Consider the following 23,149-nt stretch of genomic DNA (forward strand, 5'->3'; position numbering starts at 1 on the left):
TCAAATAAGCAAATAAAAGCACTGCTCCAACTCTTATTATAGCACTGCAGTAATAAAGTTGAATACTTCAATTCTAAATCCTTCTATTCAGCCATTAATAACAGCCTAAAAAATTCCTTTCAAGCTAAAATTTCTCATGCTTTAGGAATACAGGAATTGCTATACCAGGTCCATCTAGCTCAACATCTATCTGTCTCAGATAGTGGCTAGTATTAGAAGCTTCAGAGGAACATGAGAGATCCCTCACAGTGGAGAATTACAGAACAGCCTGCCCATAGGGGAAATGTCTTCCCAAACCCAGTCAGTTATTGGGTCATTTATGTCCAGAAACATGCCTTAAGAAGCAAAATGTAACTGCAGATATTATTATCTGTAAATACAACTAATCCCTTTAAACTGGGCATTTGGGCAACAATGATCTTGTGGCAGTGGGTTCCACAAGTTAATTAAGTATCATGTAAACAAGTATTCATTTTATTGTTTTTAAGTTTGCTGCTTTTTTGATTTAATTGAATGTTCCCTTGTTCTTGTATTCAAAAGTGGATGAACAGTAGGTCGCATTTACCTTCCCTCTACCATACAATATTTTGTATACCTTTATCATACCCTCTCTTAATTAAACAGTCAAAATCTTTTCAAATTTGGTGAGCATTAAAAAAAATAAAAACAAAACAATTAGAAAAAATGAATTTTATGGTAGAGATTAGATTTGAATTCCAGTTTTATCCTAACTTTGCTTCCACCACCTGAATTTTAGAGAATTTGGATATGAAAACCTGCCCCCAAACCAATCTTGGTGCTTTGACTTTTGGCATGGAACCAAACTTGCACAAGATGTGTGCATTATTTTTCAATTCCCCTTCCCACAACTGCGAGGCTCAGGTTCACAGGGCTTCGTCAGCTTCTCTACAGCCTCCTTCCCATTTTCCAAAGGAAGAGAAAGTTGAAGAGAAGCCTCTGATTCCTCCACGTTTTCTCCTTCTTATTGTCCATGGGAGTGAAAGGAATGAGAGTCACTATGGCTTCCCTAGAATCCTGAGCCTGCTGCCCAAATGTAAGGGTCGAAGAGGAGTCTCCTTGTCCAGGGAAACCATCACTCAGACAGAGGAGAAAAAAGTGTGTAGGAGGGGAGCTTAATGTTGAAACAACGCAGACTTGTGTGCATGTGAATGGGTCAGTAGATTCTACATTGAATGACATACCATTACCTATAATGGGACATTTCACCTTGGGAGATGATGGATGTGAGTATTTCTGCAGCTGGAAAACAAGCGACAGCCTTGTTCTGTTATAGCGGTAGAGAAATTTCTGCTGGTGGGTGTGGAATTAGGTAGTAGCAGCCTCCGTTTTTTGTTGTTTTTCCTTTAAAATTTTAATTTTTGTAATTGAATATTAAAAGCAAGAACTATGTTAATGCAACATTAAGGTTGAGAAGTTAATTATTCAAAATGCAGAGAATCCAGTAGTTAAGGTTCTCAGGGTAATACTGTAGAACCTCAGAGTTACGAACTGACCAGTCAACCAGACACCTCATTTGGATCCAGAAGTATGCAAGCAAGAAGCACCAGAAACAAAAACAAACAAACAAAAAAAGCAAATACAGTAGAGTACTGTGTTAAATGTGAACTACTAAAAAAATAAAAGGAAAGCTTAAAAAAAAAGATTTGACAAAGTAAAGAAACTGTTTCTGTGCTTGTTTCATTCAAATTAAGATGATTCAAAGCTGAATTTTTCTTCTGCATAGTAATGTTTTGAAGCTGTATTAAGTCAATTTTCAGTTGTAAACTTTTGAAAGAACCATAACGTTTTGTTCAGCGTTACGAACATTTCAGAGTTACGAACAATCTCCATTCCCAAGGTGTTCATAACTCTCAGGTTCCACTGTGTTAGCGGAGCCACATTGCTCATACAGAATATACAGCACCTCATGCACTACATGGCACAGTGGCCACAAAGCCTGCGGTAAGAACTCCTAAATTCTGTGGCAATATTAATTTCTTGTATCTCCGTGTATGAATTTATTGTATCTCCGGGAAATATCCTGCATTCACACCCCTTCCACAACCAAACACACGACTATGACTCGTAATGGGCTGTACAATTTACCAATGATTATTCTCAACCATACTTTGTACACTACGCGCCCAGCTCCAAGGGCCTCAGCAGTTACAACATTGCCTAGGTGGTCCAGGACAGATTATCCTTCCCCTTCCTCATGTGTGCCATGAAAGAGGGGAGGCAGAGCTTGTGGTCTGCTTCCCGAGTTCATCATCTCAGCTCCCCAAGCCCCTTGGCAGCATAGTTGTCCAGCCTGCCCTTCTGCCTCCCCCTTCTCCCTACCTGCAACCTGGACTTGAGCATTGGCACCAGCCCTCCTCGCTCCTGCCTTGTTCTATAAAACAGTGATGTGAGCATGCACTGTAGTCCAATTAACTTCCCCTTGTGCAGAACGGTCCAGAGCAAGAGACAGCTGCAGGCAGGTCCCAGCAGGCCAGGGAGACAAAGCAAAATGCTGGGCTCTTGGCTGCAGCTAAATAATTAATTTTGTATGCAGAATTCTGTGTTCTCTTGGAAAAAATGGCACATTTCACGCTTGCATAATCACTAAGGCCATGTCTACACTATGGGTGCGACATTGGCAATGGTGCCATAGCTATGCCATTATAACCCTGTAGTGTAGATGCAGATAACAGCAAAGGAAGAGGTTTTTCCATTGCTGTGGGAACTCCACCTCCCTGAGTAACAGTAGCTAGGTTGACCGAAACATTCTTCCATTGACCTAGCTGTGTCTGCACTGGGAGTTATGTCAGCATAGCTGCAGCATGCAGATGTGACTGTTTTTCATACTCCTGAACAAGATAGTTATGTCAACCTAAATTTTAAGTTTAGACCAGGTTTAAGTCGGTGGGTCCCAGAGTGAGATGGCTGAGGCAGTTCACACTGCTCAGAACCATTATTTCAGGCTCTTTGCACACTCAAACAAGTTTATACTTAGTTCACATTTTCAAGATTATCGTCACAACCATGAAGGCTTGACATTTAATTTTTTTTAAATGGAAATAGAGATTCTGCAGCAAGGGGTGAATTCTGTGGAAAATTCCATGATGGCAGAATACACAGTGTCTTGGCTATATGTAGTGTTTTGTATTATTTCTCCTGTTAAATATTTGCCTAAATATATATAGGTGCCCTGTGACCAAGTTATCACTGCTGTGGTAATCTTCACTCTCCTGCATTTAAATGCTTCCTCTTAACATTGCATTAATGTAGTTATTGGCACTTCCTCAGTCTTGAATCCAAAGAAGCCCCAAACATAGACGGGGAGTAACTATGAAACAGTTTATGAAAATGTGTATATGGTTAGTGTAAGGGGGAAAAAAGGCTTGTAAGGAAGGAGTGTATCAGACCAGAACTTCATTATTATTCATTATTGTCAGTATCATCATAGTGTCCTGAGGTCCCAAACAGGATCAGGGCCCCAATGAGGTAGGAACTATTTATACACATCACTATTAAAGTGCTTCAACAGTGGTCTCCCAACAGTAATCTTCTCAGAAATGTGCTAATAAGAGGATCTGGACTTGTTTTTTAAACAGTGATTTCAATGCTAGTAATAAATACTGGACTGACCCTGCTAGTGGTCTAGCAACAAAAGGCAGCAGAAACTTCCCAATAGCATTTGCCAATATCCCTCAACTCCGACTGAAAGGAACCACTTCTACAGGGAAGAGGAGTCTATATATCATTCACTCCTTGGCCCTTCTCCTAACAAGGATACTAACAATTAGCAGCAATGATGATTGTATTTATGATGAGGCACCTCCACTAGAAGTGGACTGATACTGCCCCCATACAGCAGATGGTTCTAACCCCTTTCAGCCATGACTGAACTAATTGAACTCAAAGTGGCAACCTAGACATGAAAGACACCTTAGCCCAATCGCGCAAGCCATCCCATTCTTCCATCTTCAAGATAAAAGGCAGAGCTGTAGTACTGTTTTCATTATGGGGGAATTAGGTCCATTTATCAGCAACTGAAATCCAGGAATGTTCTTTTGAGGTTTATAATTGGATTTTTTGTGCTTTCCTAATTACTGATATTTCTATTCCTCAAGAAAATTAAACACCTTGCGATACATTAGTGAAATATAGAAGTGTGTATTTTAGTGTGTTGAAAATTATGTAAAATCAGCAAAACTATATTTAAAAATGTCCATAGATATATAGTAAGAATAGAATATTTATATTAAAATTAAAGTGTAATATGTGTACCATTGAATTTATATCAGAAATATGTTTCTACTGAAAAACTATTTACCTAGGTCTCATGCACTATAGTCAGAATTTTGATTTAATATACTAAGTGGAAACCATTAACATCATGCAATATCTGATCAATAATCATTTAGGTAATATTTAAAGATGAAAACTGGATCCCTTTCAGAGGATTTGCTTTTATATCACTGAAATATCTAAAGTAATAGAAACCATAAAGATGGGAGATCTTGTCCCTAACCAGCAATGAATGACTTCTGACTATGACTCATAGTCCTTTGCTACTAAATTAGAAGTCAAGTCCAGTCATTGCACACTAGTTTCACAATATAGAAGATATCAGCTTCCTGCAAAAATATGAGCTTATTTCAGTCGAGAAAGCAACTTTAGTTTACACCAGAGTTTTCAAAGCGGCAAATGTCAATTAACATGCAAATCAGGGTCCCAGTCCTTCAAGGTGCTGATCTGCTCCTAAGAGGTGCAAAGTGACCTGAACTCTACAAATTCACTGTGTTTGAGGGGCATTTATAAGTTCACTGGAGGCATGCAGCATCTTGCAAGTTCAGCCTGCAAATTTTCATGATTAAATAACTTCCTCCTACTAAACATGCTGAAAACAAATACAAACACATGCAATAGGAGTTCAACCCATATGTATTACACTTCTCAAAAGCAAAGTCAGTCAGCAATAATCAAACTGACAACCTGCCCACTTCAACATGTTGGCAAGTAGGACAAGAATATAAATGCTAGTGAGGCTCTAATAATCATGGCTCCCAAGCCACTTACACAGAGTAACTCAATAATTAGCATTTTCATTCTTATTAAGAAAGCTTCTCCATCTCTCCTCCAACTTCTCTTTTCTCCTTCAATGCAATTTTAAATTGGAGAGACACTATCCTTATTCATAGGCTTGGCAAAATTCCATTATTTTTATTTTTTTGTAATTTCAATCAATAATAGCAATGTTTACTTTAAAACTTTTTTTTAAGATGATCAGTTTAACTTTTCATGGTTGTGCAGAAATTACAGGATTTAAGCATTTTAAAAATTGTATCTATTTAAATTTTTACAATTGCAGGTAATTATTGGGGGTCAGACAATAATTGTTGACAGTAGACATCGAGATTCAAAAGTTAAAGGTTTCTAATGGTCAAAACACAAATTGTCAGCATCAAATGTCGAAAAACACAAAGTAAATATCCCTAAATCAAACTCTAATAAGTTCTCACACAACATTGTGCATACTTTGCTTCTCTGTAAATTTTGATAATCATTGATGGAAATATATTTTTGTTGGTTTGTGTATGTAAAGTGAAATTGATGTTTATTGACTTTAACCAATGAAAATCTAATCCTTCCAAGCCTACTTATTGTTTATAGTTTTCATATAATGGACTTGTGGATAGGACACTTGACTAGCAGTCTGGAGACCTGAGGTTCTGTTACAGTTCTACCACTGATCTACTGAGTGACCTTGGGCAAGTCACTTCATCCCTGTTTCCCCTCCTACTATTTGTCTTGTTTATTTACAGTATAAGCTCTTCTAGGCAGGGACTGTGCCTTATGATGTGTTAGCACCTAACACAACAGGACTCCAGTCTTGGTTGGAGCCTCTGGGCACTACTATAGTACAAATAATACATTTTTAAAAAAGTAAGAATCTCTCTCAAACTACCAGTGAATATAGCAAGGTAAATCCCAGAGGCACAAGTATATACTCTGAGATTAACTTAGAATAGTGGTCACTTACTCTACATTTGTGCACTAACACAAAATATATGTTGAAGTATCATCATAATCCGGCTGTGCTGTTAACAACATTCTAAACAAACAAGAGTAACAATAAAACTACTACTAAACTTAGTAATGTTCAGAGTCAATTGCTTCTCATTTTTAAAATGAATAAAGATAGTCTTACCTCTCAGTGCTGGAGTCGACAGCTGAGAGAGGAGGTAACTGAGATGGTGGGTTGCAGGGACTACCCTGTACATTATGCCCTGGAGAAGGGTGACTGACAGGATGTGATGGTGGACCACCCCCAGCAGCTGTTCCACTCCGACTTGAATGAGTACTGGAGAACATTGTAGCTGAAATCAGAGGGAGAGCAATATTCAGTATCATGGTAGGCACAACATGATTTCAATGATCAGTCAGTACTACCAGATAAGTGATCACCCTTTCTATGAATCATAGAATATCAGGGTTGGAAGGGACCTCAGGAGGTCATCTAGTCCAACCCCCTGCTCAAAAGCAGGACCCATACCCAATTAAATCATCCCAGCCAGGGCTTTGTCAAGCCTGACCTTAAAAACTTCTAAGGAAGGAGATTCCACCACCTCCCTAGGCAACGCATTCCAGTGTTTCACCACCCTCCTAGTGAAAACGTTTTTCCTAATATCCAACCTAAACCTCCCCCACTGCAACTTGAGACCATTACTCCTTGTCCTGTCCTCTTCCACCACTGAGAATAGTCTAGAACCATCCTCTCTGGAACTACCTCTCAGGTAGTTGAAAGCAGCTATCAAATCCCCCCTCATTCTTCTCTTCTGCAGGCTAAACAATCCCAGTTCCCTCAGCCTCTCCTCATAAGTCATGTGTTCCAGACCCCTAATCATTTTTGTTGCCCTTCGCTGGACTCTCTCCAATTTATCCACATCCTTCTTGTAGTGTGGGGCCCAAAACTGGACACAGTACTCCAGATGAGGCCTCACCAATGTCGCATAGAGGGGGACGATCACGTCCCTCGATCTGCTGGCTATGCCCCTACTTATACATCCCAAAATGCCATTGGCCTTCTTGGCAACAAGGGCACACTGCTGGCTCATATCCAGCTTCTCGTCCACTGTCACCCCTAGGTCCTTTTCCGCAGAACTGCTGCCTAGCCATTCGGTCCCTAGTCTGTAGCTGTGCATTGGGTTCTTCCGTCCTAAGTGCAGGACCCTGCACTTATCCTTATTGAACCTCATCAGATTTCTTTTGGCCCAATCCTCCAATTTGTCTAGGTCCCTCTGTATCCTATCCCTGCCCTCCAGCATATCTAACACTCCTCCCAGTTTAGTATCATCAGCAAATTTGCTGAGAGTGGAATCCACACCATCCTCCAGATCATTTATGAAGATATTGAACAAAACCGGCCCCAGGACCGACCCCTGGGGCACTCCACTTGACACCGGCTGCCAACTAGACATGGAGCCATTGATCACTACCCGTTGAGCCCGACAATCTAGCCAACTTTCTACCCACCTTATAGTGCATTCATCCAGCCCATACTTTCTTAACTTGCTGACAAGAATACTGTGGGAGACCGTGTCAAAAGCTTTGCTAAAGTCAAGATACAATACATCCACTGCTTTCCCTTCATCCACAGAACCAGTAATCTCATCATAGAAGGCGATTAGATTAGTCAGGCATGACCTTCCCTTGGTGAATCCATGCTGACTGTTCCTGATCACTTTCCTCTCGTGTAAGAGCTTCAGGATTGATTCCTTGAGGACCTGCTCCATGATTTTTCTGGGGACTGAGGTGAGGCTAACTGGCCTGTAGTTCCCAGGATCCTCCTTCTTCCCTTTTTTAAAGATGGGCACTACATTAGCCTTTTTCCAATCATCCGGGACTTCCCCCGATCCCCATGAGTTTTCAAAGATAATGGCCAATGGCTCTGCAATCACAGCCGCCAACTCTTTTAGCACTCTCGGATGCAATGCATCCGGCCCCATGGACTTGTGCACGTCCAGCTTTTCTAAATAGTCCCTAACCACGTCTTTCTCCACAGAGGGCTGGCCACCTACTCCCCATTCTGTGTTGCCCAGCACAGCAGTCTGGGATCTGACCTTGTTCGTGAAGACAGAGGCAAAAAGAGCATTGAGTACATTAGCTTTTTCCACATCCTCTGTCACTAGGTTGCCTCCCTCATTCAGTAAGGGTCCCACACTTTCCTTGGCTTTCTTCTTGTTGCGAACATACCAGAAGAAAACCTTCTTGTTACTCTTAACATCTCTTGCTAGCTGCAGCTCCAGGTGCGATTTGGCCCTCCTGATTTCATTCCTACATGCCCGAGCAACATTTTTATACTCTTCCCTGGTCATTTGTCCAATCTTCCACTTCTTGTAAGCTTCTTTTTTATGTTTAAGGTCCGCAAGGATTTCACTGTTAAGCCAAGCTGGTCGCCTGCCATATTTACTATTCTTTCGACACATCGGGATGGTTTGTCCCTGTACCCTCAATAAGGATTCTTTGAAATACAGCCAGCTCTCCTAGACTCCTTTCCCCCTCATGTTATTCCCCCAGGGGATCCTACTCATCAGTTCTCTGAGGGAGTCCAAGTCTGCTTTCCTGAAGTCCAGGGTCCGTATTCTGCTGCTTACCTTTCTTCCCTGTGTCAGGATCCTGAACTCAACCAACTCATGGTCACAGCCTCCCAGATTCCCATCCACTTTTGCTTCACCTACTAATTCTTCCCGGTTTGTGAGCAGCAGGTCAAGAAAAGCTCTCCCCCTAGTTGGCTCCTCCAGCACTTGCACCAGGAAATTGTTCCCTACATTTTCCAAAAACTTCCTAGATTGTCTGTGCACCGCTGTAGTGCTCTCCCAGCAGATACCAGGATGATTAAAGTAACCCATGAGAACCAGGGCATGCGATCTAGCAGCTTCTGCGAGTTGCCGGAAGAAAGCCTCATCCACCTCATCCCCCTGGTCCGGTGGTCTATAGCAGACTCCCACCACTACATCACTCTTGTTGCTCACACTTCTAAACTTAATCCAGAGACACTCAGGTTTTTCTGCAGTTTCATACCGGAGCTCTGAGCAGTCATACTGCTCCCTTACATACAGTGCTACTCCCCCACCTTTTCTGCCCTGCCTGTCCTTCCTGAACAGTTTATAACCATCCATGACAGTACTCCAGTCATGTGAGTTATCCCACCAAGTTTCTGTTATTCCAATCATGTCATAATTCCTTGACGTCACCAGGACCTCCAGTTCTCCCTGCTTGTTTCCAAGGCTTTGTGCATTCGTATATAAGCACTTGAGATAACCTGCTGATCGCCCCTCATTCTCAGTATGAGGCAGGAGCCCTCCCCTCACAGACATTCCTGCCTGTGCTTCCTTCCGGTATCCCGCTTTCCCACTTATCTTAGGGCTTTGGTCTCCTTCCCCCGGTGAACCTAGTTTAAAGCCCTCCTCACTAGGTTAGTCAGCCTGCTCGCAAAGATGCTCTTCCCTCTCTTCGTAAGGTGGAGCCCGTCTCTGCCCAGCACTCCTCCTTCATGGAACACCATCCCATGGTCAAAGAATCCAAAGCCTTCTCTCCGACACCACCTGCATAGCCATTTGTTGACTTCCACTATTCGACGGTCCCTACCCAGGCCTTTTCCTTCCACGGAGAGGATGGACGAGAACACCACCTGCGCCTCAAACTCCTTTATCCTTCTTCCCAGAGCCACGTAGTCCGCAGTGATCCGCTCAAGGTCATTCTTGGCAGTATCATTGGTGCATACGTGGAGAAGCAGGAAGGGGTAGCGATCCGAGGGCTTGATGAGTCTCGGCAGTCTCTCTGTCACATCGCGAATCTTAGCCCCCGGCAAGCAGCAGACTTCTCGGTTTTCCCAGTCAGGGCGGCAGATAGATGACTCAGTCCCCCGGAGTAGAAAGTCCCTGACCACCACCACCCGCCTCCTTCTCTTGGGAGTGGTGGTCGTGGAACCCCCCATCTCAGGACAGTGCATCTCATGCCTTCCAACCAGCGGAGTCTCCTTCTGCTTTCTCCCCCCAGACATAGACATAGAATGATTTAATGCTAATTCTTAGAAACTAACTTTTTTTCAAATCTTGCTTTCCGTGTGAAAAAATTTCACTGGTCCATAAAAAACAACCCAAATTATGTTATAATGAAAGAAACACTGATTGAGTTTTGAAGATATGCATGTGATTGGACAGTTCACAATGGACAATTGTCTAAAATCAAAAAGGACAACACTATGGACCCAGTCCTGGGAGTTTTGCTTGAAAAAATACTGCAAATCTGGAGTCTATCATTGTTTCATATTGCAGAACAAGTTGTAAAGCTATAAAGCATAGTTCTTAGAGCTGATCTAAAAACTGATATAAAATATCACAATTAAAAACAAATGTTTACTACTTTTTGAAAATTTGAATACTTTCATAATTTTTCAACAAATAAAAAAACTAGTCACATGCTGAATGATTAACTTAAAATCATTATAGAAATTCCTCCCTCCATGCTAATGAGATGACCTAAAGATCAGTAGCTTCATTTTCAGAGATGCTATAAATGAGGACGCCAGCATTTAGCAACTGTGTGAGGACTGTAGACAATCCTTGTTGTCTTGCAAATTGTCTCAGAGGCAAAGAGTTTCCTTTCAAATGTAAAGCACAGATGTTTTTACTTTTGGCAAAGCAAAGAAACAGTAAACAGGGAGAGGGACACATTAACTTGGTCCCTGACTAACTTAGGTGCTTTTTACCGACATCCGTGTCACGTCATGCAGTTGATTTTGAGTGAAAACATAGATACTTAATCTTCATCAAAAAGATAAAGAACAAAAAGTGTATGGCTTAGCTAAACAAAAAGGAGAGGTAAGTCTTCCAAGTTTCTGAGCAGAGGAATTGTGTAGGATAACACAAGATATATGACAGAGAAATTAGATGAAATTAAGAATATTAAAATGTAGGCTGCATATTAAGAAAAATTACCTAAAGGTGAGATCAATTAAACTGGAGAATAGTTTCCAAGGGAACTGATAGAAGCCACATTGCTTGGGACAAAGCTAAATTGGAGAAAGTACTGTAGGGAACAAGCATGCACTGACAGGCATCATAGAGTGACCTAAGAGGTCTTTTCCATCTCCAACATCTACGTTTCTATTTAGAGACCTTAATCTGCTGACAAAGAAAAAAATCTGCTTGTTTTCATCTGAGTAATGTAGGGATGTATAATGTCCCCTTAGCACACATATAAAGAGCTCCCATAACTGTTAGTGTGCCAAATTCTGCTTTTGGATGTACACATACACAACTCTTATCAATTAACAATTAGCCATTGACATATAGATGGACCAAGTCCTGACCCACACACGTAGTGCAGATGTTGACAAGTAAGTTCTATGTTCCCTCCGGAGCTTTCCACAGATCTGGTCTTTCTCTCTCTCTCTCTCTCTCTCTCTGTCCTTCCCTATTTATTGCAATAGTGGTGTTTTCTTTGCCCTAAATGGGTTCTGCATTCCACCCCTGCTCTGTCTTCCCTGTTTCTTGATCGTCCAAAAGGAATCCACCCCTTCTTTCCCCACACAGAGTAAGGGAAGCCTGCTGAATACAGAGCCCTTCGCTAATCTCAGCTGTCAATGTCTGGGTGCAGTGGAGTTATGGACTCCAAAAGTGGGCAGAAGAAGGGCTTGGTTGGCTTTATGGATGTTATGGAGCACTGTTTCCATCAGCATCCATGGAAGACAGCAGCCTCCAAGTCATGCCATGTTATGTCACACAGCCTTGACAGCCTCAATGCTACAGGAAAGTTGGGGGCCAGCATTTGGAGCTATGATTTCAGATGCATATCAATAAGAAGATATTTACGTGCATTTCTAGAGCACTCATGGCTGTAGTATCTACACGTATGTCTACACAGCAGCTGGGTGGTGTATTCCCAGGTTGGGTAGACATACAGTACAACTCCGTCTGAGGTCCTAGGTATGTACTCGGATGGCTATTCCAAGCTAACACCCATGCCACCACAGCCATGCTGCTATTTTTAGCATGCTAGCTTGATCAGAGCTAGTGCAAGTATGTCTACATGAGCTATGAATTACACCTTTCAGCTCTTGTGTAGATGTACCCTTAGATCTGAATCTCTAATTTTTCAATATACTGTACAGTATGATAGTAACTTCCAAATTACTTGGAGGGTCCTTAGCATCATTATTTGAGAAAGCAAATCTTTCTGCTGTCAGTTTCTCTTAAGTAATTGCCTTTTGCTGCCTGATCTAAGTTAAGCACATAGTTTGAACAGCATAAAACCTAGTAAACATCTGTGACAACAAACATTCTTCTTATCTCCAATTTACCATAAGCTAGATCTGCAATAGAAACATTATGAAAAAGGGCTTTTTTTAACAAAGCGTTCTTCGGTAAAAAAGTATTTTCCTGTTTCTTCAATAAATATGAAACTCAATAGTTTGTATAATACTCCAACATAAATAAAACCCATCAAAAGAAATTCCCAGGAATAAATGTCATGAAAAAGCTGTTGTTCCGCCATGATCCTTAAGAAGCTCAGGTTACGGCATAGTTTCAGATAGATAGTCTTTTGGACTTGAATGTGAACCTAAGATTGAGTTACACCTTTTTAGGTCATCTAATTTTGATAATTATATAGGAAAAATTCAAGCTGCCATTTTCGAGGTCTCATCACAGAAGGATTTACCAACACAAAGATTATCCAACAGGCATCTCTCTTCCTACAGATTTTCTCTGTGTGGAGCTGCATTCTTATGTATTCTATTGACATGCAATAAAAATGAAGTGGATGGAGGGAAAAAGAAACTTGATTCACAAGTAAGAAAAAAGAGAAATAGCATTTTAAAATATTAAAGAATTTATACTTTAAAAAATTCAATTTCTTCTCTTAATGGAGCAAGAACCCTGTAATTTAAAGAAACATGTTTAAAATGCAGAATTACCACCTTTCTTCTCGCAAACTACCAACTATGGTGTAATTTATTACCATGGATTTATTACTGTCAAATCAGTGTTCTGTCAATCTATTTCTGCCCCCAAAATGTCTCTCCTCCTACCCATGCCCACAAAGATTTTGAGGCAGGGTTGAAAATACTTTCCACCTAGAAAAGACAGCATAAGCCTTTTGTTTGTGGTTCAGCTTCAATTAAAGTTGCATATTTGCTAGCATGTTTTTTACTTTTAAATCACTGTATTTAACATTCGATTTGTATATGGAATAATTATATCATCCTTGTGAACAGGATATTTGGCATCAGAAGAGAAAAACAGACATGCCCACCTGGCTGCATTCAGGCCATGTTTCTCCCTTCCCCATGCCTATCTCCCTCCTTTCAGCTCCCCCTTTTGTGTTTCCATGTTCAAAGGCCCAAATCCTCCTCAAAGGTATTTAGATGCCTAATTCCCATTTTATTTCAGTGGGAATTAGGTGCCTAAATATGTTTGAAGACCTGGATCAAAGTCCTTTACAAACATTAATCTTCACAACCTGGGAGTTTGGAGATAATGATACTTACTAACCTTTTTACAGCTAGGGAAACTAGGCATAGAGCTTAAGTAACTTTTCCAAAGCCACAGAGGAAGTCATTGGCAGAAGTGGAGTGAGAACTCAGGGCTTCCAAAAACCACTAGACAATATCAAGGAAATCAAATAACAGCTAGCAACATGAACTGAGATTTACAAACCTAGCTTTCTGAGACTTTTTTGCTTTATTCTGACGCTTGTGCCTGGCATTTCTTCACTAAAGATCTTAACACTCACCAGAAATTTGCAGGTTTCAGAGTAACAGCCGTGTTAGTCTGTATTCGCAAAAAGAAAAGGAGTACTTGTGGCACCTTAGAGACTAACCAATTTATTTGAGCATGAGCTTTCGTGAGCTACAGCTCACTTCATCGGATGCATATTGTGGAAACTGCAGCAGACTTTATATATACACAGAGAATATGAAACAATACTTCCTCCCACCCCACTGTCCTGCTGGTAATAGCTTATCTAAAGTGATCATCAGGTTGGGCCATTTCCAGCACAAATCCAGGTTTTCGCACCCTCCACCCCCACCCCCCCACAAATTCACTCTCCTGCAGGTAATAGCCCATCCAAAGTGACAACTCTTTACACAATGTGCATGATAATCAAGTTGGGCCATTTCCTGCACAAATCCAGGTTTTCTCACATCCCCCCCACCCCCATACACACACAAACTCACTCTCCTGCTGGTAATAGCTCATCCAAACTGACCACTCTCCAAGTTTAAATCCAAGTTAAACCAGAACATCTGGGGGGAGGGGGGTAGGAAAAAACAAGAGGAAATAGGCTACTTTGCATAATGACTTAGCCACTCCCAGTCTCTATTTAAGCCGAAATTAATAGTATCCAATTTGCAAATGAATTCCAATTCAGCAGTTTCTCGCTGGAGTCTGGATTTGAAGTTTATTTGTTTTAAGATAGCGACCTTCATGTCTGTGATTGCGTGACCAGAGAGATTGAAGTGTTCTCCGACTGGTTTATGAATGTTATAATTCTTGACATCTGATTTGTGTCCATTTATTCTTTTACGTAGAGACTGTCCAGTTTGACCAATGTACATGGCAGAGGGGCATTGCTGGCACATGATGGCATATATCACATTGGTGGATGTGCAGGTGAACGAGCCTCTGATAGTGTGGCTGATGTTATTAGGCCCTGTGATGGTGTCCCCTGAATAGATATGTGGGCACAATTGGCAACGGGCTTTGTTGCAAGGATAAGTTCCTGGGTTAGTGGTTCTGTTGTGTGGTATGTGGTTGTTGGTGAGTATTTGCTTCAGGTTGCGGGGCTGTCTGTAGGCAAGGACTGGCCTGTCTCCCAAGATTTGTGAGAGTGTTGGGTCATCCTTTAGGATAGGTTGTAGATCCTTAATAATGCGTTGGAGGGGTTTTAGTTGGGGGCTGAAGGTGACGGCTAGTGGCGTTCTGTTATTTTCTTTGTTAGGCCTGTCCTGTAGTAGGTAACTTCTGGGAACTCTTCTGGCTCTATCAATCTGTTTCTTTACTTCTGCAGGTGGGTATTGTAGTTGTAAAAAAGCTTGACAGAGATCTTGTAGGTGTTTGTCTCTGTCTGAGGGGTTGGAGCAAATGCGGTTGTATCGCAGTCCACAAGCTGAAAATGAAGCCATACCTCCTTCTTTATTAATGATACTCCAGATCACCTGACCTGATGATCTAGCACATTTTAATATTTGGCTCTGAGGTAGCAGCCCGCTGCAGAGTGTTAACTCTATCTTCACCTTGGAGGTGTGGGAAGAGATAAAATGGCAGAAACTCTTCCCAACACCATAGAAAAGCCAACTTGATGTTTCAGTGTGTTACAGCAAGTTACTGGAGAAGGATGCTAGTTGCCAAAAAAGGTCCCCAGGGTTTGAAACCTAGGGCAGGAGGCAGCCTTCAGATTCTGAGCATCAGCCTGAGCCTGAAGTCTATACTGCTATTTGTAATGCCATACTGAGAGCCCAAGTCTGTAGACGTGGGCTCTGAGACTTGCTGCCATGGGTTTCTGCTTTCCGTGTACACATAATATGAGTAGCAAAATAAAATCTGTCCAGTACGTACTGCAATAACTATGAGCCTGCTGTGATACAATATGTAATATGTCAGGGACGTCTGAGGAGAGGTTAAAGTTCACTGTCTAGACCCTTCAGTGTTAGCAAAGGGTCACAGCTGGTTTGTTGGCTGGGATGCATTTGTTAAGTCCACAGTACTTTCTGATATTGCCAGTGATTGGGAGCTGGAACAATTGATTAAGCACAGCAGTTGAACATATTGGAAATTCTTATTACTTTTGTGATTAAGAGATGGTGAAATCCCCAAAGCAATAAAGTTTGTGATCTGGATTAAAACCTGAGGTTCTTGCTTCAACTGAAGGTCATTATATCATATCCTTGCCTGACTCTTACTTGTTCAGTAGATTGTAGTTTCTTTTCACTTAGGTTTTCTCTTAGCATGAAGAAGGGAAATAGAAATAACACAGTTGTCACTTGTTACTTTGCAATGGTAATGCTAATTCACCAATACACATAAGCTTTCCTTCTCTCAGAAGCTGAATGAAAATCATTACCATAAAAAGAAAAGGAGTACTTGTGGCACCTTAGAGACTAACAAATTTATTTGAGCATAAGCTTTTGTGAGCTACAGCTCACTTCATCGGATGCATGCATGCAATTCACATAGCACCAGCAAACTGCATCCAAGTGGAAATAGCTACCTTAAAGCTACACTAAGAACTAAACTTCTAAAATTCAAAACTAAAGCTGGGGAAGTAAGGGACAAATCTGCACGAAATGTCTGCATTCTGCATAAAATATGTAAGATATTAAAGTTAGTGAGTCCTTGTAAAGTATATGTACAAAATGGGCCTGATCCTGACAATAAAGTTCATTTAATGAGAACCTTAGGTGTTTGACAAATTCAGAACTGGACCTCAAAAAATGTTATTCGACGCCAAGGATAAGGGTCAAATGTAGTATTAGGCCCAAATTTTCTGTAAACATTTAAGCACATGCCTAATTTTATACCCAGGAGTAGTGCACTGACTTTAAACGGAATACTCACCTGCTTAAATATAAGCACAATCATAAGTGTTTGCACGATCCTGGCCTTACCAGAATATTTCAGCTAGATCACACTAAATAGTAACAATAGTAAACAATCCTGATTTGTGAATATATAGCAATGAATAAACACAGCAAGTTTGGTTTTGCTACCATTAATGGCTCACATTATTCATAATTTGAAAGTATTTGGACAACTGCAGGGTATTCATGAAAATGTTTGTGAATATGAAATATTAGCAGGAATTCTTGACTATTGTAATCTCCTAATTCCCAACTTTGACAAATCCCATTTTGCCCCACGTTAAACCCATTCAAAATGCCGCCTATGAAAAGCTTCAGAACAGAAAAGAATGAAATGTCATATTTGAAGAGGTAAAGATGATGTTGAATTTGGCAGGCCCTGGATGTGACCCACCTTTTTGTTCTCTCCTGTAATGCCTCTAGGGTTGGTTAAGTGTGCTCCATTCCCTGCCTCTTCAATAGTAGGTCACAAAAGATAGCAGGTCCTACAAACACAGTGTTTCTTCTTGATTGTAATTAAAAGGTAACAACTGACTTGTTGCCCTGACTACATCATCCCTATCTTTTCATCCCTCTGCTGGCTCCCCCCTTTCCATTGCACAAACACAAACTACTTGTATTCACTTTGATAGCCCTTCACGGCTTAACCACACCACACTTGCCATCTTTTAATTGGCATTGAGCTATTGCTCCCACCTCTGCTATGCCAACATGTCAGCCTTTATCACTCAGAAGGCCAGTTTTCCTACCAACACCTTCATGCTTTCTCCCATATTGCCTTTTATCCACAAAGTCACTATATTGATTTCCTTCTAACTCCTCCTTTGTCATGATGATTAGGCCACTGATGTGCTGTGACAGCTGTGTATGCTTATAATAATAATTGTCTCAGAGTTACCTAGTGCTCCCCTTACCTGTGTGTTGTATCCACCAGTTGCCTCAGATGCCTATTAGCTGTTTGTGGCATCTGTTTGTTATATGTGTGTACAGCATCTAGCACAATGACCCCTGATTGGAGCACCCAGGCACTCTACATTTCAAATAATAATAATAAACCAACACTGAAGCACATGTGTAACATTACTCACATGTATAAGCTAAACAATGTTAGGAACCATTAAGAAAGGGATAGGTAAGAAGACAGAAAATATCATAATGCCATTATATAAATCCATGGTACACTCAGACCTTGAATACTGTGTACAGTTCTAGTCACCCCATTTCAAAAAAGATGTATTAGAATTGGAAAAGGTACAGAGAAGGGCAACAGAAATTATTAGAGATTGGAACCACTTCCATGTGAGGAGAGACTAAAAACACTGGGACTTTTCAGCTTAGAAAAGAGATGACTAATAGGCAGGGCCGTCCCTATGGAGGTGCGGGGCCTAGGGAGCAAATGACGAATCCATCACTTCCAGGACCGACTGTGCCTGAGGCCAGCCAGTTGCACCAGCAGCCCATGGGACCCCCCAAAGTGCAGGGCCCAGAGCAGTCACCCCAATTCACCATACTGAGGGGATGGCTCTGGTAATAGGGGATATGATAGAAATCTATAAAATCATGAATGGTGTGGAGAAAGTGAATAAGGAAGAGTTGTTTACTCCTTCACATAACACAAGAACCAGTGGTCACCCAATGAAATTAACAGGCAACAGGTTTAAAACAAACAAAAGGAAGTATTTCTTCACACAACACGCAGTCAACCTGTGGAACTCATTGCCAGGGATGTTGTGAAGGCCAAGACTATAACCGGGTTCAAAAAAGAACTAGATAAATTCATGGTGGATGGGTCCATCAATAGCTATTTGCCAGGATGGGCTGGGATGCAACCACAAGCTCAAGGTGTTCCTAAGCCTCTAACAGCCAGAAGCTGGGACTGGATGACAAGGGATGGATCACTCAATAATTGCTGTATTCTGTTCATTTCCTCTGAAGAATCTGGCATTGGTCACTGTTCAAAGACAGGATACTGGGCTAGATGGACCATTGGTCTGACCCAGTATGGCCATTCTTACGTTCCTAAGTTAAGCATGTATGAAAGTATTTGTAGGATTGGGCCCTATGATATTACTTAGAACAGTGGTTCACAACACTGTCTTCAGGGCAATGTTGCAAAAATATTCTGCAGAATCTAAAAACTCTTATTACAACAATTCTGTCTTTCCGGTGCAAAGAAAAACTTGCAAATGTGAACAGCTGCAGTAATTAGCTTGCTTCATTTTAGAGCATTGGAGAATGTGCAATTCATGACATTTTCAGAGAGAATTTATAAATTATACATTTTGGTTTATTTTAAAATGTGAAACTGTTGAATTTTTGCCACATATGGCACAATAAACTTAAAAACTAAAAAAAATTCTATATTACAGCATTTAGGATTTTTTAGCATAAGAAATTCTAGGAGATGGGGCACAAAATATTTTAAGATATAGGGATGTAGTAGAAAATACATCATTTATAAATTCTGACTGAAAATTTCATGATACTATAATACTGAATAAACCAGAATGACTAGGATTTTTTTAAATGACAACATAGGGCTAGATCCGTAAAGGGGTACTTACACTGAGCATTGCAACATCTAATATGTAGGCACTCTGCTGCCCACCTGATTCCATAGCTGCAATTTAGGCACCCAGGTTCCTTATACAATGTGTGGGGAGAGCTAGGAACCTAAGAATGGGATTCACAAAAGCCAGTAAGCTGAGTGGGGAGCTGGCTAAGCTAGCCAGTAGGAAATGCAGAAGAAAGTGGTGGAGCCTAAGCCCTGTTTCTCAAAGGGAATTAGGTGCCTAACTCTGATCCAGAAGGAGATGCCTCCCTCCACCTGTGATTCTCAACCATGAATACTCTCCTGGAGTTAGGTGCTTAAGCTGGGCCAGCCTTTTGTCACAAAAAAATTGTAAAAAAAAAAAAATGAGGAGGAGATAGTGATGGTGCCACCCTTATGCCCAAAAACCCAGTGTGCTCACCTAGTATGTGGGAAACCCAGGTTCAAATCCCTACTCTGCCTGATTCAGAGCAAGAATTTGAACCCAGGTCTCTAACCTCACAGGTGAGTGCCCGCACCACTAGGGTGGGTCTCTCTCAGTCTCTCCTGTTGAAGCTGTTCTACTTTGTATAAAATACTTACATACTCATTAGAGCAGGGACTGGAACCTGGGTCTCCCAGGTGCATACCCTAACCACGGGGTTATAGGCTGAGTCTCACTCTCACTCTGGTCCAAGGAATATTTAAGTAACACTCCTGCAAATACATATGCACATGCCTAAATTTACACCTATGAGTAGTCCCATCAACCTCAATGGAACTACTCACATGAGTAAAGTTTTGGACTTGCTTAAGTGTTTGCAGGCTCAGGCCCTCAATTATTCTGAGTCAAAGTCTACTCTGCCTTGCACCAGTGCAACACAGATCAGAATTTAGACCAAGAATTAAATATATACCTAGTGGTGAGGTTAGTCCTAACCATGCAATTCATATAGAAAACAGTAAAAATAACAAGTTTTTCTAAAATCTAGAAGGTTTATAAAAATACATTAAATCTTTACATTTTAATAATTTCTCAAATATTATAGCTTATGAAAAAACATTGTTATAATTATATATTTTATACTATTGTTATTATAACTGTTTTTCTAATCTATAATGCTCATTTTATTTTTTGGATCTGTTTTCACCTTTTTTTGGTAATAAAAGATCCATAAGTGTACTCCACTGTATTATTAGGATGATTATTCTATATTTAAACTTCTTATATCACAAGTCAGAATAGGTTTCATTTTAGGCCTTGATACTGCAAATTTTTATGCATGTGCCTAACTGTAAGTATGAGTAATTTCAGTGAAATCAAAGGGACCACACACACTTAAAGTTAAACACACATTTGTACATGTTTGCTGAATCAGGCTCTTCAAAGGAAAGGGCTTTTCTACACAAAAACATAGTGCACAGCAAGCTGAGGTGTGTGCTATGAAACTTTTAGTGCACGGTAGCAGGGTCCACATGGCCAGTAGTGCATGGAAAACTAGTGCACTGTAGATTCATACAATGGCTTCCCTTGCACTAAGTGTCTATAGAGACAAGCCCTAAGTCACTTTTATGCATGATTATACTTTAAGCCATAAAAATGTGCTAGTCTCAAAGTTTTTCATTTTTGCCATTTCTTAAAAGAAAGAAAAAAATAAAAGAAATGGTCTTGTACAGTTTTCTGAATTAAAAAAAAAGACTAATGACTTTACTAGTGCACTACGATGAACCACAAAACTACAGTGGTTTTTTAAAATAAAAAATCCTTTTATCCCATTTTCTAAAGCTAATTAAATGTAGGGCTACTTAGGACCTTTAAATATGCAGGTTAGCTTTACAATTCATGTCTAAATTAATGTTTAGTGGACTAATGGCCTGATTTTCAGAGGTGCTAAGCACCTGAAATCACTGAGAGCTATGGATATCCAGCTCCTCTGAAAGCTAGCTCAGAGCTTTAAAGGGACACCCTCAACATGGAGTTTTTAAATTGACTTATTTGAAATGCTTCCAGTTTCTGACAAAAAACCCTTTAAATATTACATTCTGAATGTAAAATTAAAACATATAAGTGTTTTTTCTGCTCCTTCTGTTGATGGTTATAAATATCTTTTCAGAATGGAAGAAATTGTATATACAGGAGAAAAGTGAAAATGGCTACATACATCGTGCTTTCAAATGCACAAAGTAAACTGGGAAAAATAGAGAAAAAATATATTTCCACTCATTTCTTTCAGTTATAGTTTTCTAAGGCAATACTTGTAACTTGAGTGGGTACAACAGTTCCAAAGAGAGAAGTGTGATTTTTCAAGTTGACAGTATCCCTTCAAGTATATATTTTGTGCATCCCTTAGACGAAAAATAATTTAAAAAATTTCTTGCTTTTAAATATGTATAAACTATTAAAATATCTCCAATTGGTAAAAAGTTTGATGAAGGCCACTGGTAACAGAGACATCTGCTCATGTCTATAATCGGAAAACAGCACAGTCACAGTTCAGGTGATAGGTGATAAACTGTGTAACAGGTTTCAGAGTAACAGCCGTGTTGGGTTTTCTCACATCTGGATTTGTGCAGGAAATGGCCCAACTTGACTGTCATGCACATTGTGTAAAGAGTTGTCACTTTGGATGGGCTATCACCAGCAGGAGAGTGAATTTGTGGGGGGGGGGGGTGGAGGGTGAGAAAACCTGGATTTGTGCTGGAAATGGCCCACCTGATGATCACTTTAGATAAGCTATTACCAGCAGGACAGTGGGGTGGGAGGAGGTATTGTTTCATATTCTCTGTGTATATATAAAGTCTGCTGCAGTTTCCACGGTATGCATCCGATGAAGTGAGCTGTAGCTCACGAAAGCTTATGCTCAAATAAATTGGTTAGTCTCTAAACTGTGTAACAGTTTACAGTAAAAGTGAGTATCATCTATTTTCTGCTTCAGATTGTGTCGACCCTTTTTCTCCTCAACTTGAGTGTGGGATCATTTTTGCTGCTTCCATTTGTCAACTGGAACAGTCGCTTCTCTAGGACACCACAGCCAACTTTATAATGCTTTTCCATTCTCTGCAGCATGAATAATTTTAATATTGCCATTCCCTAAAAATCCAGTCTCTCCTTTATTATTTCACTTTTTCATTATCCAGTAGCCCAGATAAGTAGTTAATGAAATAATTTCTTCCAAATGGATTGGGAGGTTGTCAGAATGAAATGACATGGCTTTGTCTATCCCTGACATAAAATCCCCAGCTAATTGATGGGAAACAATACTACCTGTCTTCTGTGCACCAAGAAAAAAGCAAATAAATGTGTCAACTGATTGATAGATGCAGCAATAAATAAATAAATGCGTTAGAGAAACCAGTCTATTAACTAATGAGAAATTACAGCTCATAAAAGCATGATGATTAACTCTTAGTTTACAAGAATTGCTGTTCAGTAGGAAGCAGAGACAAATAGTGAGAAATGAAAAATTACCGATTTCCTCCAGGAATCCAAACAGTCATGCAATATTGCCAACCCCAAGCAAAAATCATGAATCAGACTGTAAAATATCAAGAAATAGGATTGGAAATCAAGCTATTAAAATACATTTATTTTCTTCACTACCCTCTATTTTTTTTAAAGCCTTAAGGGAGAAGCTACCTGCCCCAAAAGATCTCAGGTTCAAAATTCAAACTTAAATGCACACACAGAAAAATTGCCAGCTTGCAGGGGACTCCACTTTACCGCTCAATCTGGTTTAGCATTGACTCATTACTTATCCTTTTACTTTCTCCCCTCCTGACTCCCTCCACAGTCCCAAGTCCCCTAACTGCTCTCCATTCCCCCCCTCATGTTCTTCTATCCCTCATACACATCTCTTCCCCTATTCCCCATCCACCTCGTCAGTCTCCTCTCATATTTCGCACATCCCTGTTCCTCTTGTGATTATTTCCTGCATCTAGATTCTCATCTCCCTCCTCTTCACTCTACATTACCATCCTGCACCTAT

The 23,149-nt window shown here is 40.5% G+C and overlaps 1 protein-coding gene across 2 annotated transcripts in view; it reads right to left on the reverse strand.

Annotated features, from left to right (window-relative positions):
- The window catches only part of GLIS3 (GLIS family zinc finger 3), a 267,494-nt gene that overhangs the window by 33,446 nt on the left and 210,899 nt on the right, over positions 1 to 23,149 (reverse strand). For both annotated transcript variants that reach the window (XM_084628537.1, XM_084628538.1), the window contains exon 8: positions 6,197 to 6,365. In XM_084628537.1, coding sequence (XP_084484663.1) covers positions 6,197 to 6,365 — 169 coding nt within the window. The remainder of the gene's footprint in view (positions 1 to 6,196; positions 6,366 to 23,149) is intronic.

The sequence above is a fragment of the Lepidochelys olivacea genome (genome assembly GCF_965140295.1).
Source record: "Lepidochelys olivacea isolate rLepOli2 genome assembly, chromosome: 5".
In the NCBI taxonomy this organism is placed as follows: Eukaryota; Metazoa; Chordata; order Testudines; family Cheloniidae; genus Lepidochelys; species Lepidochelys olivacea.